This window comes from Meleagris gallopavo, chromosome 4 (genome assembly GCF_000146605.3).
Source record: "Meleagris gallopavo isolate NT-WF06-2002-E0010 breed Aviagen turkey brand Nicholas breeding stock chromosome 4, Turkey_5.1, whole genome shotgun sequence".
Lineage (NCBI taxonomy): Eukaryota > Metazoa > Chordata > Aves > Galliformes > Phasianidae > Meleagris > Meleagris gallopavo.
The window spans coordinates 4,454,514-4,468,045 of record NC_015014.2 but is presented as its reverse complement, the minus strand read 5'-3'; the positions used below and the strand labels follow the sequence as shown (position 1 = coordinate 4,468,045).

The 13,532-nt window shown below is 36.6% G+C and overlaps 1 protein-coding gene across 2 annotated transcripts in view; it reads left to right on the top strand.

Moving 5' to 3' along the window:
* Window positions 1-13,532, top strand: part of SPOCK3 (SPARC (osteonectin), cwcv and kazal like domains proteoglycan 3) — a 99,380-nt gene that overhangs the window by 24,300 nt on the left and 61,548 nt on the right. For both annotated transcript variants that reach the window (XM_010709475.3, XM_019614469.2), the window contains exon 3: window positions 12,180-12,306. In XM_010709475.3, the coding sequence (XP_010707777.1) occupies window positions 12,180-12,306 (127 nt within the window). The remainder of the gene's footprint in view (window positions 1-12,179; window positions 12,307-13,532) is intronic.

Here is a 13,532-nt window from a genome sequence, read left to right as displayed (position 1 = left end):
TCCTTCACAAAATTCCTGAAAATCTAACCAGTAAAGATTGCCTTTTTTTAATAAAAATAGGGTTAGTGAAAATGGTGCTTACAAAAGGTTTTTTTCTTTAGAAATGAAGTCATAATTTTACTTCATAGCAGTAAGGTTCACTATAGACTTTCATGTAAACATGGAAATAATAGAAAGTAATAGAAGTAAAATCTTTCAATGAGCATTCCTTCGTCAGAAAATACATGTAAAATGGATTGAAGAACTTTTCAGTATCCCTTCTTTTATCTAGCTAAAGAAAAGCACTTTTTGTCTTTTGGTGTTACTGCAATATCTTGCTATAATGGAAAATAATAAAATGGGGATGATTATGAATGGTTCTGTGAGAGGCTTAAATATTTTCTTGTGGATTTGGAGCTGATTATACTGAGGTATTCTTATTATTGACTAGCATCAGTAATAATGCGTTTCATTTCAAGTGGAGGTCTTTCTTCGTACGCTGTGTGTTTATAAGCCTTGTGGTGAAAAAGCTGCTAAATGTTTGAAATTGAGTAGGGAAAGCTGTATTCAGATAACAGAAGTCATTCCACTAATTTCCATTTGGGTAGAACAGTGCTTCTAAGGTCCAGTGGTTAAAAACAAATTACAGCTGGAAGTGTTTGTCATCATAGTGTTGTGTCTGTATATATATTGATGTTATTCATTGAAAAATGTACTACTGCTTTTGGAAACCAAATAATTCAACATACTTTATGATAAATAAAGGCATGTTATGAGTTACTAAATGTTTATGTTCAGTTTTTATGGTCTTTTTTTTTTTCATTTAGAATAAAACATTAAGAACTATTTCATGTGTCCAGATTATCAAAACTATGCTCTTTCTATAAAATGCTGTAGTCTCCTAGTAGAGAACAGTAGTATTAAACTTACAGACATGGCTCCCCCCACAAATGACAGCACATTTGTTATCAGATACTTGTTGCCCGTAAATTTTGTTTGCCATTTTGTAGTTTAACCAAAGTGTTGGAACACTTGCACTATGACTTTTCCTATAACCACTCTGCAAAATCTGTTAATGTAGCAGTAATAATAATAATAACTTCTTTATGATCCCAGTGTGTTTAAGGTTTGATCTGACGTTTCCTTCATCTGTGCAGTTTGCTGTCTCAATTCAAGCAGTTATCTGTCTGGTTTTTCCAGTGAAGCTGTGAGCTGATTGCACATGTACAGACCATCCACACGGTGCATGAACCAATGCATGTCCCTGGAAATCTCAGAAAAAAATGCTGAAATTTCGTATAGATGAAACTTCTGGATGAAAGGAGAAAAAGGAGGTTACAGCTTAAGAAACCTGCTCTCGTAGGACTCATGACTCCAGAGTGCTCTGTTTCAGTTCCTTGGAGGAAGGCTCTCAAAGACAGACCTTCAGTGTTATGGTTGAACATTCAAACGACATCTTCCCTCTACTCTAAGGTTAGATGCAAGGATTGAGGCAAAGAAGGGGAAAGATTATCTGAGAAGAGAGTCAATTAGCTGGGGAATAGAGGAATAAGCATGCCACTCCAGGAAACAGATATCCTGAGGATATGAATGGTTGATTTTAAATCTTTTGGGGCCTGCTAATGAAGTCTGTAAAAGGCATGAATATAGAGGTAAGATGGTCTGGATCAGAACTAAATCCCTTTTTCATAGTGGTTTTAAAACAAAGTTCGGTGCTATGAATTAGGATAGAAAGGCTTGCTGTCCTGTCCCTTTAGTAATTGCTCTTAAAGCTAAAGCTGTGCTCCCATGTACTTCTGACCCCTCAACCAGCCAAGTCCTCTTTTATAGAGAAACAACAGTATGAACGGTTCTGAGATGACTCTGAAGTCTCTCCTGTCTCTCATACATGTGAGGAAATTTGAATTCCCTTTTATATACTAGAATTTTACTAACATCATACAAGCAATTACTTCACAGTACAAATCCAGAACTTTTTTAACTACTGTAGTACTTCTGTCACACATGCTAATCTGTTTCTCCCATGTTAAAATTGTAAAATAAATAAATACATGGCACACTGAATAGTGCTCGTATGTTCTACTGAGAACCAAGCCCCAAGTATTGTTATGAAGAACTCAAGGAAATGGTATAGAGATGCATTAGTTACAAAAGCAGACAAAAAAAATAGGAATGGTAAAGTGATAGTCTGCAGATATTACAAAATCATTTTATGAGTGCAGTCTTGCCATTCATTTGTGTTAAGTTCTGGTCATTACTGACCATGGTGACAAACAGCACATAGCAGAAACAGAAACACTGCAGAGCTGTTAAAAATATGGTCAAAGACCTGGACAGACTTCTGGATGAAAAGGCACTGAAAACATTGGCATTGAGAGGAAAGATAATTTAATAAGACTATGATGGCATTTTATTTCTGGAACTGTTGCTCAGTTGTTTTCATTTACCCACTTAATTGCAGCAGATTCAAAACAAATTTTAGGAACCTGTTTAATTTTGACATGGCACTGCTCCCACCAGAGCTCTTGGTCAGCACTGTGGTTAAAAGAAAGATTTAGATATTAGTGTAGATAGCTGGAACAGGCCTTTAAGGTAGTGCACAGATGAGACAACTGATTTTTCTGACGTGCAGCAACCTCTTCTTGGCAATAAAAAACTGTTCAAATTTTCCCGTGTCTTATGGCCACTTTCTGGCTGCTCTCTGAAAGGAGATGCCTGCTTCATTTCATCAGCATGCTGCGCTGTATAGTAGTCTAATTAAATACTGCAATATACTTTTTTTCTAAAGCCACTTAGGTATACAAATAAATCTGTATCTTCATACGCTTGAAGCTAGAACAACAGCAGTAAAAGTAAAAATTGAACTAGAAAGTGCCATTGCTCTCAGAAGTTTTAAGAGAAAAAGATAATTAGGATTTTTTTAATGACAACAGATGTTTTCCCAAACAAATTATGAAATCATTCCTCTCCCACGCAACTGTTTGCATTTGTCATCTTTTAATAGATCACTGCAGTGATCCTTTTGCAGTGTAACCATGGCCATACTCATACTTGCTACGCTGTAGTCTTTATACGTGAAAGTTGGATTTGTGATTTTTCTTTTAAAGGAATATATTTGGAAATCCATTTAACTCCGAAGTGAATTTATTGTTTTGCACAGTCATGCCTTTGAAGGTGAAATTAGGGAGATAACGTAGGATATGTGTTGTGCTTTGGTATGCATAATACCAGGGCCCCACAGCTGGGACACCAGCAGGGGCTCAAGGCAGAGGTAGAGTCTCTGTGAACAGCAGAGCAGAGCAAAAGGTGAGGCCTAAGGTATTTTATTTTCCTTCAAGAGCTTAAAATAATTTTCAAAGTGTTTATGGAGAGTTTTCCAAATCTCAGATGATGCAGAATGAAATATGGCTTGGAACTACAGTCCAGGTTGAAAGAAAACACTGATATCCAAACTGCAAATCTATGGTTTTGTTTCTTCCTGGATTTGATCCCTAGACATTTTTCTTCTAGTTTTCCGTAATGTTTTTATCTCATTGAAAATTACTCTTCTTTGTTTTTGTCTATTACTGTGGCCTTTCCTGCTTTGCTTTCACTTATAGCATGGATTAATGTTCATGCAGACACACTTTCATATCTAAAGTAAGATCTGGTATGAAATACTTCATGGAGCCTAGTAGATTATGTATTGTCCTGTAGGTATCACTTTATTGAACCAACTTTATGACAGCAGGGAAGGAAGAAAGGAAAAAAGGGTGATGACTGAGGATACATTCGTGCACTAATGGAATAAAAATCAAAATAAAATAGAAGCCTTTCTTAACTATAGATGTGGCTACCAACATGCTTTGTAGAACTCTTTTTTTTCCCTGAGATACAGTGAGGAATATAATGCCTCATACATAAGAGAATCTCTGTCATCTTAAACAGAATGTGAGACAACATTACAGGTTATAAAACTTATTTTGGCAGTCATAGTGACAGTTAGTTTCTCTTTTATATTGTAGCACAGAAATTTTATCACAAGCCTGTTTTTTTTAATTATTTCTAATGTTCATCTTTAAAATAACCTATTTTATGTATGCATGTGAATTAGCAGGCAAGAAAATGTCGTACTCCTAATCCATTTCATTTTCTCACCACAAGCAGCAGCACTAATAATATTACATGTTTTAAAAATACCTTCATATATAGATACTCATAGAAGTAACAGGATTTTCTGATGTTATCAGACACCATTGGTAAATTTCAAAATACCATACTGACATCAGGATGATAGGAAGTAGAGAAGAAAAGAGGTGTTGACATGTGACCCTCCCATCTATATAGAGAGTACTTAAAGATTGCAGTGCAGGAGGCTGTCAATTAGCTAGATCATCTTAGGGAATTCTGCTTTTCATAGGAATGTCATAGCTGTCAATGAGCGTCAGAATATAGAAGTTTAGTTTTTGTGAAGCTCTGTTGTGCATTATACTTGTAGAAACTTGTGAACTGTTTTTGTTTGCAGCTTGCAGCTGTTTTTTAACATCTGGTTAACAGCATCGTCTGAAAACATCATAGACTTTGGCACAAATGAGTTAATCTAATCATGCTAGCAAAACCAGTTCAAGTTGATACCATTTTGTTTTTTATTTAAATATGATACAGGTACTACCTGTAACCCTGAGGGCTGTCACATAAGGCAGTTCTCTCTCTGAGTGTGTGCAGTGTCTTGTAATTCATAACTACAAGCATGATATTTTGGTATTTTCAAAATTATCTTAGGAAGATGAAGCATTTTGGCAGTAGAATTCAGTACAAGTAATGCTTGTGCAGGAATTACCAAGACAGCTGGTTCATTTCAAGCCCTATTGCTCCTCAGCACCAGACAGCAAATAATGTATGTATAGAGGCTTAGTTCTGTTTATTACATGATTTTCTTGTTCAGCAGAACTATTTCTGATTTAAACTAGAATGAGAGTAGAAGTGAGTTCAAAGTTGTTTAATTAGAACAGGTGTCCAGGGTAGGTAGAATTATTTAACAGAGTATTTGTAATATAGGAGGTTAATGTAAAAAACGTTACTACTGTTTAAGTGAAACAGGTATGATATTTCTTGTGGTGGGAGATCAAGTAATTAAAACTGCCAGGTGAAGCTGTCAAGTAATGGGAGCAGCACCAGCCTGGCAGTGGAGCACAGCGATGAATGGACTTAAGTATCATAGAATTAGAAGCAAAGCAGGTTAGGAGCAAAAAAAGAGGAAGGATTGCTTTAAAGCTGTGATTCAGAGCAAAGAGCATCCAATAAAAGAAATGGTTGGCGATGCAGTGTGCTGTAAAGATTCTAAAGGAATCCCAATCCACTCATGCGTTCAAGGGATATTCAGACCCGTGAACATGACTGTTCTGGATTTCTTCTTTAGAAAAGTTGCTTTTTTACTCATCACAGATGTAATGGAACTGCTAAAAGCAATCTAGAGAGTGAGGTGCTCTCCTTGCGTTTTGCAGTTTACTCAAAATGGTAGTTACATACGCATCATAAGAAAATCACAGAAAAACAGAATTGTAGGGGTTAGAAAATAAGCTACTAAACTTGAAATACACTGCTGCAGGTGGTGTTAGAAAAGAATTTCATGAAAATTTTGACCTCTGAAAATGGGTTATTTCTTTTTTCTGTGTCTTGGTTGATGGATATGTAATTACAAGTGGGAAAGTTGGGGAGATTCTAAGAGATGCATAGTACTACTTGTAAATAGGATCTTTGCATGCTTCAACATCTGAAATCATATTTTTTTCCAGCAAAAAAAGCCATGAAAAAAAGCTTCTAAGCTTCCAGTAGTTTACATAATCATGTGTAACACATTGCTTCTAGAAATGCCTGTATTATTTGATTTTAGTAAATAAATAAATAAAGAAAGAAGGTTGGTGCAAAATTCTTCATTCAGGTATTCGTATATTAAAATTCCTTTCACTTCTCATGCAACTACAGATAAGTTAAATAATGAAAACTCATTTCTGTGTTGCTGTGCATTCAATGCTTTTCCATCTCATTAAAATGCTATGCTAGCTAGCTTCAGACAGTCAAAGTGGCAGAGGGCAAATTTCAGCAGTGTTACTTACAACTTTTTAAAAAAATACACATGCATTTTTTAAGGCTTTAATTATTTTTTTTTTATACGAGGGCTGCTCCAAAAGGAACGCCTCCTATTTTATTATACTGGCTCACAACACCAGATGTTGGTGGTATGGCAGTTAAAGTTAAGCTTTTCCGTTACGTTTTGTTGCCGTGTGACAGATGGCATCTGGTGTGGAAGTGTGTCTGAAGCAAAGGTGTATCACTGAATTCCTCCATGCAGAAAAAATGGCACTCATTGGCATTCATTGGCACTTGATAAATGTTGGTGGAGACCAAACAGTGGATGTGAGTACAGGGAGACAGTGAGTGGTGCGATTCAGCAGTGTGACAGGGATGTGAAGCCATGTTCCAGACAGCCACGCACAGCTGTGACACCATGAAGTGAAGAACTTGATCAGCTCATCCACAAAAATCAGCAGGTTATGACCAGGATACTGTGCACAGAGCTGCACGTTGGCTTCAGTGCATTGGGAACGATGGTGGCAACACTGGAATATCACAGAGTTTGTGCCAGGTGGGCCCCAGGGATGTTGATATAGGAACAGAAAGAGGACTGTGTGCAAGTTTGTTAGTACCTATTGGAGATACTAACCAGTAGGAGGCTGAAAGTGATAGTGTCCTGGATCACATCGTTACTAGTGATGAGACGTGGTGCTGCTTCTATGGGCTGGAGTCAAAATGGCAGTCCATGGAGTGACAGCATGTGAATTCCCTGTTGAAGAGAAGGTTCAAGACGCTGACCTCAGCAGATAAGGTGATGTGCACTATCTTTTGGGATAGGAAAGGTGTGATCCCTCTGGAACAGGGATAAAACATCAACTCTGATCACCACGTCACGATGCTGGCTAAGCTGAAGGCTAGAACTTCCAGAGTCAGGCCAGAGAAGACAACAGCATTTCTCTTGAAACACAATAGCATCTGGCTCTATTTCAAGACCATGGAGCACACTGCCCATCCTGGCTGGGCAGTCTGATCACATCCACCGGATAGTCTGGATTTGGCACCTTCTGACTTCTGTCTATTCAGACTAAGGAAAGATGGACTGAACAGGCAACGCTTTCCTAGCAGCAATGCTGGTGCAAGTTTCTGTGAGCACAGCATGCAAGCTCTTGTTCACTACTGGCAAAAATGCATAGCTGATCATGTTGACTGTGTTGAAAAATAGTGTTTTGTAGCTGAGAATTTGCTCTATCAAATAGTGATAGTGTCTTCTTTCTATCTGTTGTAGTTTCCAAGGAAATAAATAGAGGGCATTACTTTTGGAGTGACCTACACAGATATTTAGAATAAAATAGTGATTTCTTTGCTTTGCAAAAGTATGCAGAATACTGCTGAAAGTAATGAAACTGTAACAAGGCAGGAAGCTGTATTAAAATAAAAACATATTTTGTTATTACAAGTCGGTGGAAGGAGATAATAAGAGTTGAGACAAATTCTTCTTGAATGTGTTAAAAATAATGCAAAATAATGAAAAAGTGAAAATAACGTAGAGACAAACACTCAAGAAATGGCTATGTGTTCTGATTTTAGCTGGGACTGAGTTAATTTTCTATACTGTATTTGTTAGCATGTTGTGTTTTGAGCTTAGGAGGAAAACAGCGTTGGTAACACACTGATGTTTTAGTTGTTGCTGAGCAGGTGCTGCGCAGAGCTAAGGATATTTCAGCCAATGCAGGGTTGGAGGCACACAGGAGAGCTGGGAGGGGACAGAACAGCACCTGATCCAAACTGGACAAAGGGGTATTCCATGCCATATGGGATCATGTGGTGTGATGAAACTGGGGGTGTTGGCTGGGACCACTGCTGCTGCATGGGACTGTCTGGGCATCAGTTGGTGGGTGACGAGCAATTGTGTTGTGCAGCACTTATTCTCTGTGTTGTTTTATCATTGTTATTATTTTCCCTTCCTTTTATGTCCTATGAAACTGTCTTTAGCCTATGAGTTTTACTTGTTTCCCAGTTCTCTCCCTGGTCCATGTGAGGGGAATGATTGAACATCTGTGTGGGGCTGAGCTGCCTGCAGTTCATCACACCGTATCATCTTGGTTGCTTTTGTCACTGGAGAGAAACACTGAGAACTGTAGTTTTATTTTAGGATGCTTCCACATGAAAAAGGAATTTTGAAGGAAATTTAGTCAAGTCTAACAAAAACAAATTGGATTTGGCAAAGCAAGTGCTTTTTCTAATTATGTTAATCTGACACAGCCTGATTGTGTCTCCCAAAGGCCGCAGCAAAACGTAATCAGACAGTCTCTAAATCAGGGTAATTCTAAGAATATCTAAGAAATTCAAATATAGCTGTCAGAGGAAAATTGCAAGAGTTCCTTGAAAAATTAATTCTTTACTAACCCAAATTTGTTTCTATCAGTCTGCATTTGAAGACCTGTGTTTCAGGATTCTCAAATCTAGCTTTTAACTGTTGAGTTCATTCAAGTGAATTGGACACTAATGCATTTTATGTGTCATTAAAAAAAAGTCACGTTATGAAAGAGATAGTAGCTTGCAGCTAAATATTCAGAGTTATTTTAAGCATTCTTGAAGTAGTTGGAGGCGTGATCACTGTATACACAGAAAGGTAAGTTTATGTATGCAAACAGGTACATAGGCTTGAGTAATTGAGCAGATTGCCTAATTATGTTTCCAGACATGCAGTTGCATATGCAGTCTAAAAGTATATGTGCAATTTGGTGTATGCAAATTAATGTAATCACAAGTGTTGCTGGTGAATTAAAACCCATAGATTGAATATAATCACTAGGTGTCAGCAGTATCGAAGGGGCAGAGCTTCTCTATTTAGTACTAGCTACTTTTTTGCCTATATATAGAGAGATCCCCAAATGCTTTTTCAGGAAATCAAGAAGTATAAAATGTGTGAGTGGAAGAGATCGTCTTGTATATGGCTTCTTAATTTTATTGTGGCAACAAACTAACAGGGACAAGAAGTTTTTTAGTGAGTGTAGAGGAATCACAAAATTAAATGGCAGAATTTTAGTAACTTCAAGTTGTGATGACCTGGATGTTCTTGCTTATCAGATGGAAAAAAAAAACAACAAATACAAGGAAGAAAGAAGAGTTTTCTCACAGTGACATAACTGATTTGTTTACTGATTATTTTCCTCTAACATTTTAAAATATAAAAATACATTGCTTTAAATGCATAGATAAGTTATAACGGAAATTTTTTATGTTGTCTTTAAGCTGTTTTCCTGTATCCTTATATCGTGTTCATACAACAGTGCTTTATAATTCAGGGCGGTTTTTATCATTATAATCATTTCTTAATTATTTCCATGTAAGAAATCTGTATGTATGGTCATTGCCTAAGTGGGGGAAAAAAAAAAACACACAAAAGAAAACACCTGTAAAAGCACTAACAAATAGTCAAGGGAGACAAACTTGATAGAATTAAATAAGGGAGAAATGAAATGTTAGGATACATAAGTTTAAGTCAGTACTGATAGATTTTGCGAAGTGTTTTGAATACCATAACTGGTATTAAAAGTATTTTGAACTGACTTTCTTATTTCCTTGCCAGGACATCGACTGATGGTCCAATAGTTGAGCAGCTATAATACAGAACCATTTTTCTTACTAAGGCTTCTGAACATATGTCTGTCTAGAGCATTTGCATGACTCAGAATCTCTGGACTAACATGATTTATAGTTTATTTATCATTAAATCATTTATCTAGAGTTTGGAAAACACAGATACTTCTGTTTTATAGGGAAGTTATACTAGTTACATGGAAACTAAGAACATGAGAGTGATTTGCTGAAGGTCTCAGGGGAGCTGTTTGTAGAAGAGGAAACTTGACTTTTCAGCCTTGAATGAATGACCTGGGATAGCTCGCATTTAAAAGCTTAAGTCTGAGGCTGGTTGAGAGAAGGTGATCTTTCTGACTATGTTCTTCTCACCACTCTGCTTGTCTTCACAGACCTGTGGTTTGTTTTCTCTGCTTGTTCCAGTGTCCAGCACTGTAGTGATCCTTTCTGAGACATCATACTCTTTTCTTCCTTTAGATGATTTTACTCATCCCTTTTCCTCAGTTCGGACATGCCTTTCTCCCACCCTATTCCCATCTTTATTTGTTCTGTAAACTCCACTGAGGGCATAGATATAATTGTGAGGACAGATAAGCTAAAAATCTGTCATCTCTACTGGTCTTGAGAAACCATACGCAACAGCAGCCTCTGTGTAGCTCAGAAGTCCTGTTTCCAATTTCTGGTTTTTACTTACATCAGAATTCTTTCTTTTGATGTCTGGAATTTTTGCAATTGATTTATGCAGTGTTTTACAGTTACTTTGACTCAGATGAACAGAAATTACAGTGGGTTGATAGCTGGGACTCCATAATCCTGTCAGTTATCTCAGGCTTCTGAGACACTTCTGGAAATATGTAATTTACAGAAGAAACAAACAGTAAGAGAAAGATGCAGCCATCTCATTAGGCTGGAGCTCACGTGGATCCTTGAAAAAGTCAAGTGAGAGGAGCCACAGTAATGAGAGATTATTGCCACATATTGTATGTAACCAAAAGTACTGTTCAACTGTAGCTTTCTTTAATTGAAATGAAATGGTGTGTATTTAGCCTTCAAACAAAGCAATCCAGCAGAAGGGATTGTTAGTTATTATTAATTAGCGGTAAGTCTTTGAGTTCTTTCCCCTTCGTGTACTTCCCATACAGATTTTTATCACTCATTATGCCGCATGTAATTGAATCAGCTCGGAATATAGTCACTACAAAATCTGATTGTAAACATGTATATGTAAATCACCTGATCTTTTTCTTCTTAAAGACTATGTTTACAGACGTAATTAAGGATGGCGTAAAAACATCAGCGTAACCAACAAACGATGTTTTGTTTTTGATCATTACCAGTTTACCATCGAGCTATTTGCTTACATTTACTCTGTGCATCAGAAAAACAGAGGACAAGTTGTTTTTTTTTCTCATTTCATTTCATTTTATTACTGTTGACAAGTTCTTCTCCGGAGGTAGTTCGTGACTAATTAGCAGAACAGTTGCTGATGATCTGTAGGTGAACTAAAGTGAAAGAGTTCTGCTCCATTAAAGATCTGAGTTTAATTTTTGAGTGTGAACATTTAACTGCTTTGTTGTATCCTGTATGCTGAGTCCTAAGCATAATCATTTTTAGATTTTTGATAAGATTCCTACAGGAAACAGAATGAAAATAATTATTTTCTTATTTATATGGAAGCCATTAGTATAAAAGGCATATTGTAGGTCAGTCTGTGAATTAGGCAGCTCTCATAAAACAAGTGTTTCAGGACAGAGTGGTTGTTGTATGCTTTCACAGGTGCAAAAAGCATTTGGAAACATCATGAAATAACTATTAATTCAGAACAACCAGAAGAAAACATTTTTCTCAGAGAGTGGCTGTATGATATGAGCTTCTGAAGGCTGGGAGAATATTTTGAGGAAGTGTCAAAACTTAGTTCACATTTGAGTCTTTAATCTGGGCCAGTATAGTTTTTTGTCTGTGTTAAAATCTGGTTTTGTATGTTTGCATATGGTTGGATGCATGCATGCAAGCATATATATACAAACACGTGCAGTTCAAATCTGTGTTCCAGCAAGCTGCCTCTGTTTAACTTTGAACTCTGCCTTTGATGGTGGAATCTGAATTTTGAGAAGTGCAGTCTGTGAAAGACAGTTGTCAGAGTAAGCTAAAAGTACTCTGAAAGACCACTTGTTTCTATTGAATTTCTTACAGTAACATCTAATAATATTTAAATGCTAACTCTTTGAACTCTAGATATAATAATAGCTCTCTTCATGCTATTTAATAAGAAAAAAACAAGCAAATACAACACAAGTCAAGCATCATCTTAATAATCTTTTTTTACCAAGATGTCTTAGAAATTACATGCAGATACCAGGTATAGCTACAGTGAATATGGTATGATAGCAAACAAGCATGTAGCAAAGAGTAAAGACTGCCAGCACTTTACTTAATGGCTGAAATAATGTGTGGCTTACTGTTTGTAAAGGCTCATTAAAATACCCTGATTATGTTCTATTTTTACTACTGCTTATCAGAATTACATACTTTTTGTTTACTTACAGTATGAAAGAGGCTGGTTTAGGCCATAAACAGTGGAGGGGTGGTCCCATTTCATCAAACTGCAAGCAGTGTCCAGTAGTTTATACCAATCCTGTTTGTGGATCAGATGGTCACACATATTCTTCTCAGGTAAGAATTAAATACAGAACTGAATTATACTTTCAATGTTCACTTCAATTCCAGCTCTTGGAAAGTAAAATACTGTATAGTTACACAAATCTACGTTTATTTGTTTTAAATATATTCCTCACTGCAATCTACAGCAACACTCGCACGTCTTAAGACAAAAAATCAAAATGGTGGCAAATCTCAAGCAACACAGAACAGCAGTACCCAAAGAAGCACAGTGCAGCAGTGCTCTGCAGTGTAACAGAGCTCCACTGAAATGTATTTGCTACAGACACCAAGATGTGGTTTTTAAAGAGGAAGAAAAGTCTCGTGTGTCCTCAGTCTGGGGTCAGGTAGACCTCATAAATCAGATATTCCTGTTGACCACTGACAGGATGCTTCATATTCCAAGCCCAAAGACATAGATGTAAAATATGCAGAGGAAAAAAAGTAGTAATTTAAATAATTGTTGGCTATCATCACTTCTTGCATCAGCACTTCGTGTGTTTTAAGAATTTTCTGTCATACCTATTTGGAGACAGAATAATAATTCAAAAACGCTATTGTCAGTCTAACTTGTTTTTTGTAGAGAAAAGATTTTGGTCGCACTGAAGTTCAAAAAGCCATGAGCCTGCTTTTGTACAGTGCTCAACTCAAACTTGCAGGTGTCACTGGGAAATTGGGAGACTTCAAAATGCTGAAAACAAACGGATTGTTTTAGCATTTTCCTTAAAACTTTGAGTAGAAGAAAAAAAATAATACAGAGTATAACTAATATTTTCTCCACCTTAACTTCTCCTGAACTTTGTATTAGAAAATATTTTTCTTTAAAAACCGTAACGCTTAGAGAACAGTGCGCATGAATCTTAATTTTAACTGAAAATTCTGCCTCTCAACACCAGGTATCTGAAGCCCAGTGAATTTTGGACACCCTCTCTGGCTTAACAGACATTCTGGCTTTTCAGAATCAATAAGAGTTGGAGGTTTAATTTAAGTATTTGAAAATGTTCTTATTTTAATTCACAGTAATTTCCTGTGTTTTGTCAAGAGCTTGAAACGTGCTTGCATCTTGCAACTAGACATCAGATTATATTTTTACCATTTCTTTTGCTGACTCGTGTGAAGTACCAAGTCTAATCTTTACATAGCTATAAAAAACAAGGCAGTGCCTGTGATTTTGTAATTTAAGTACACAGGATTAGTAATTTGGGATAAATATTGAAACATAAGTGTTTCTTTTTTTTTTT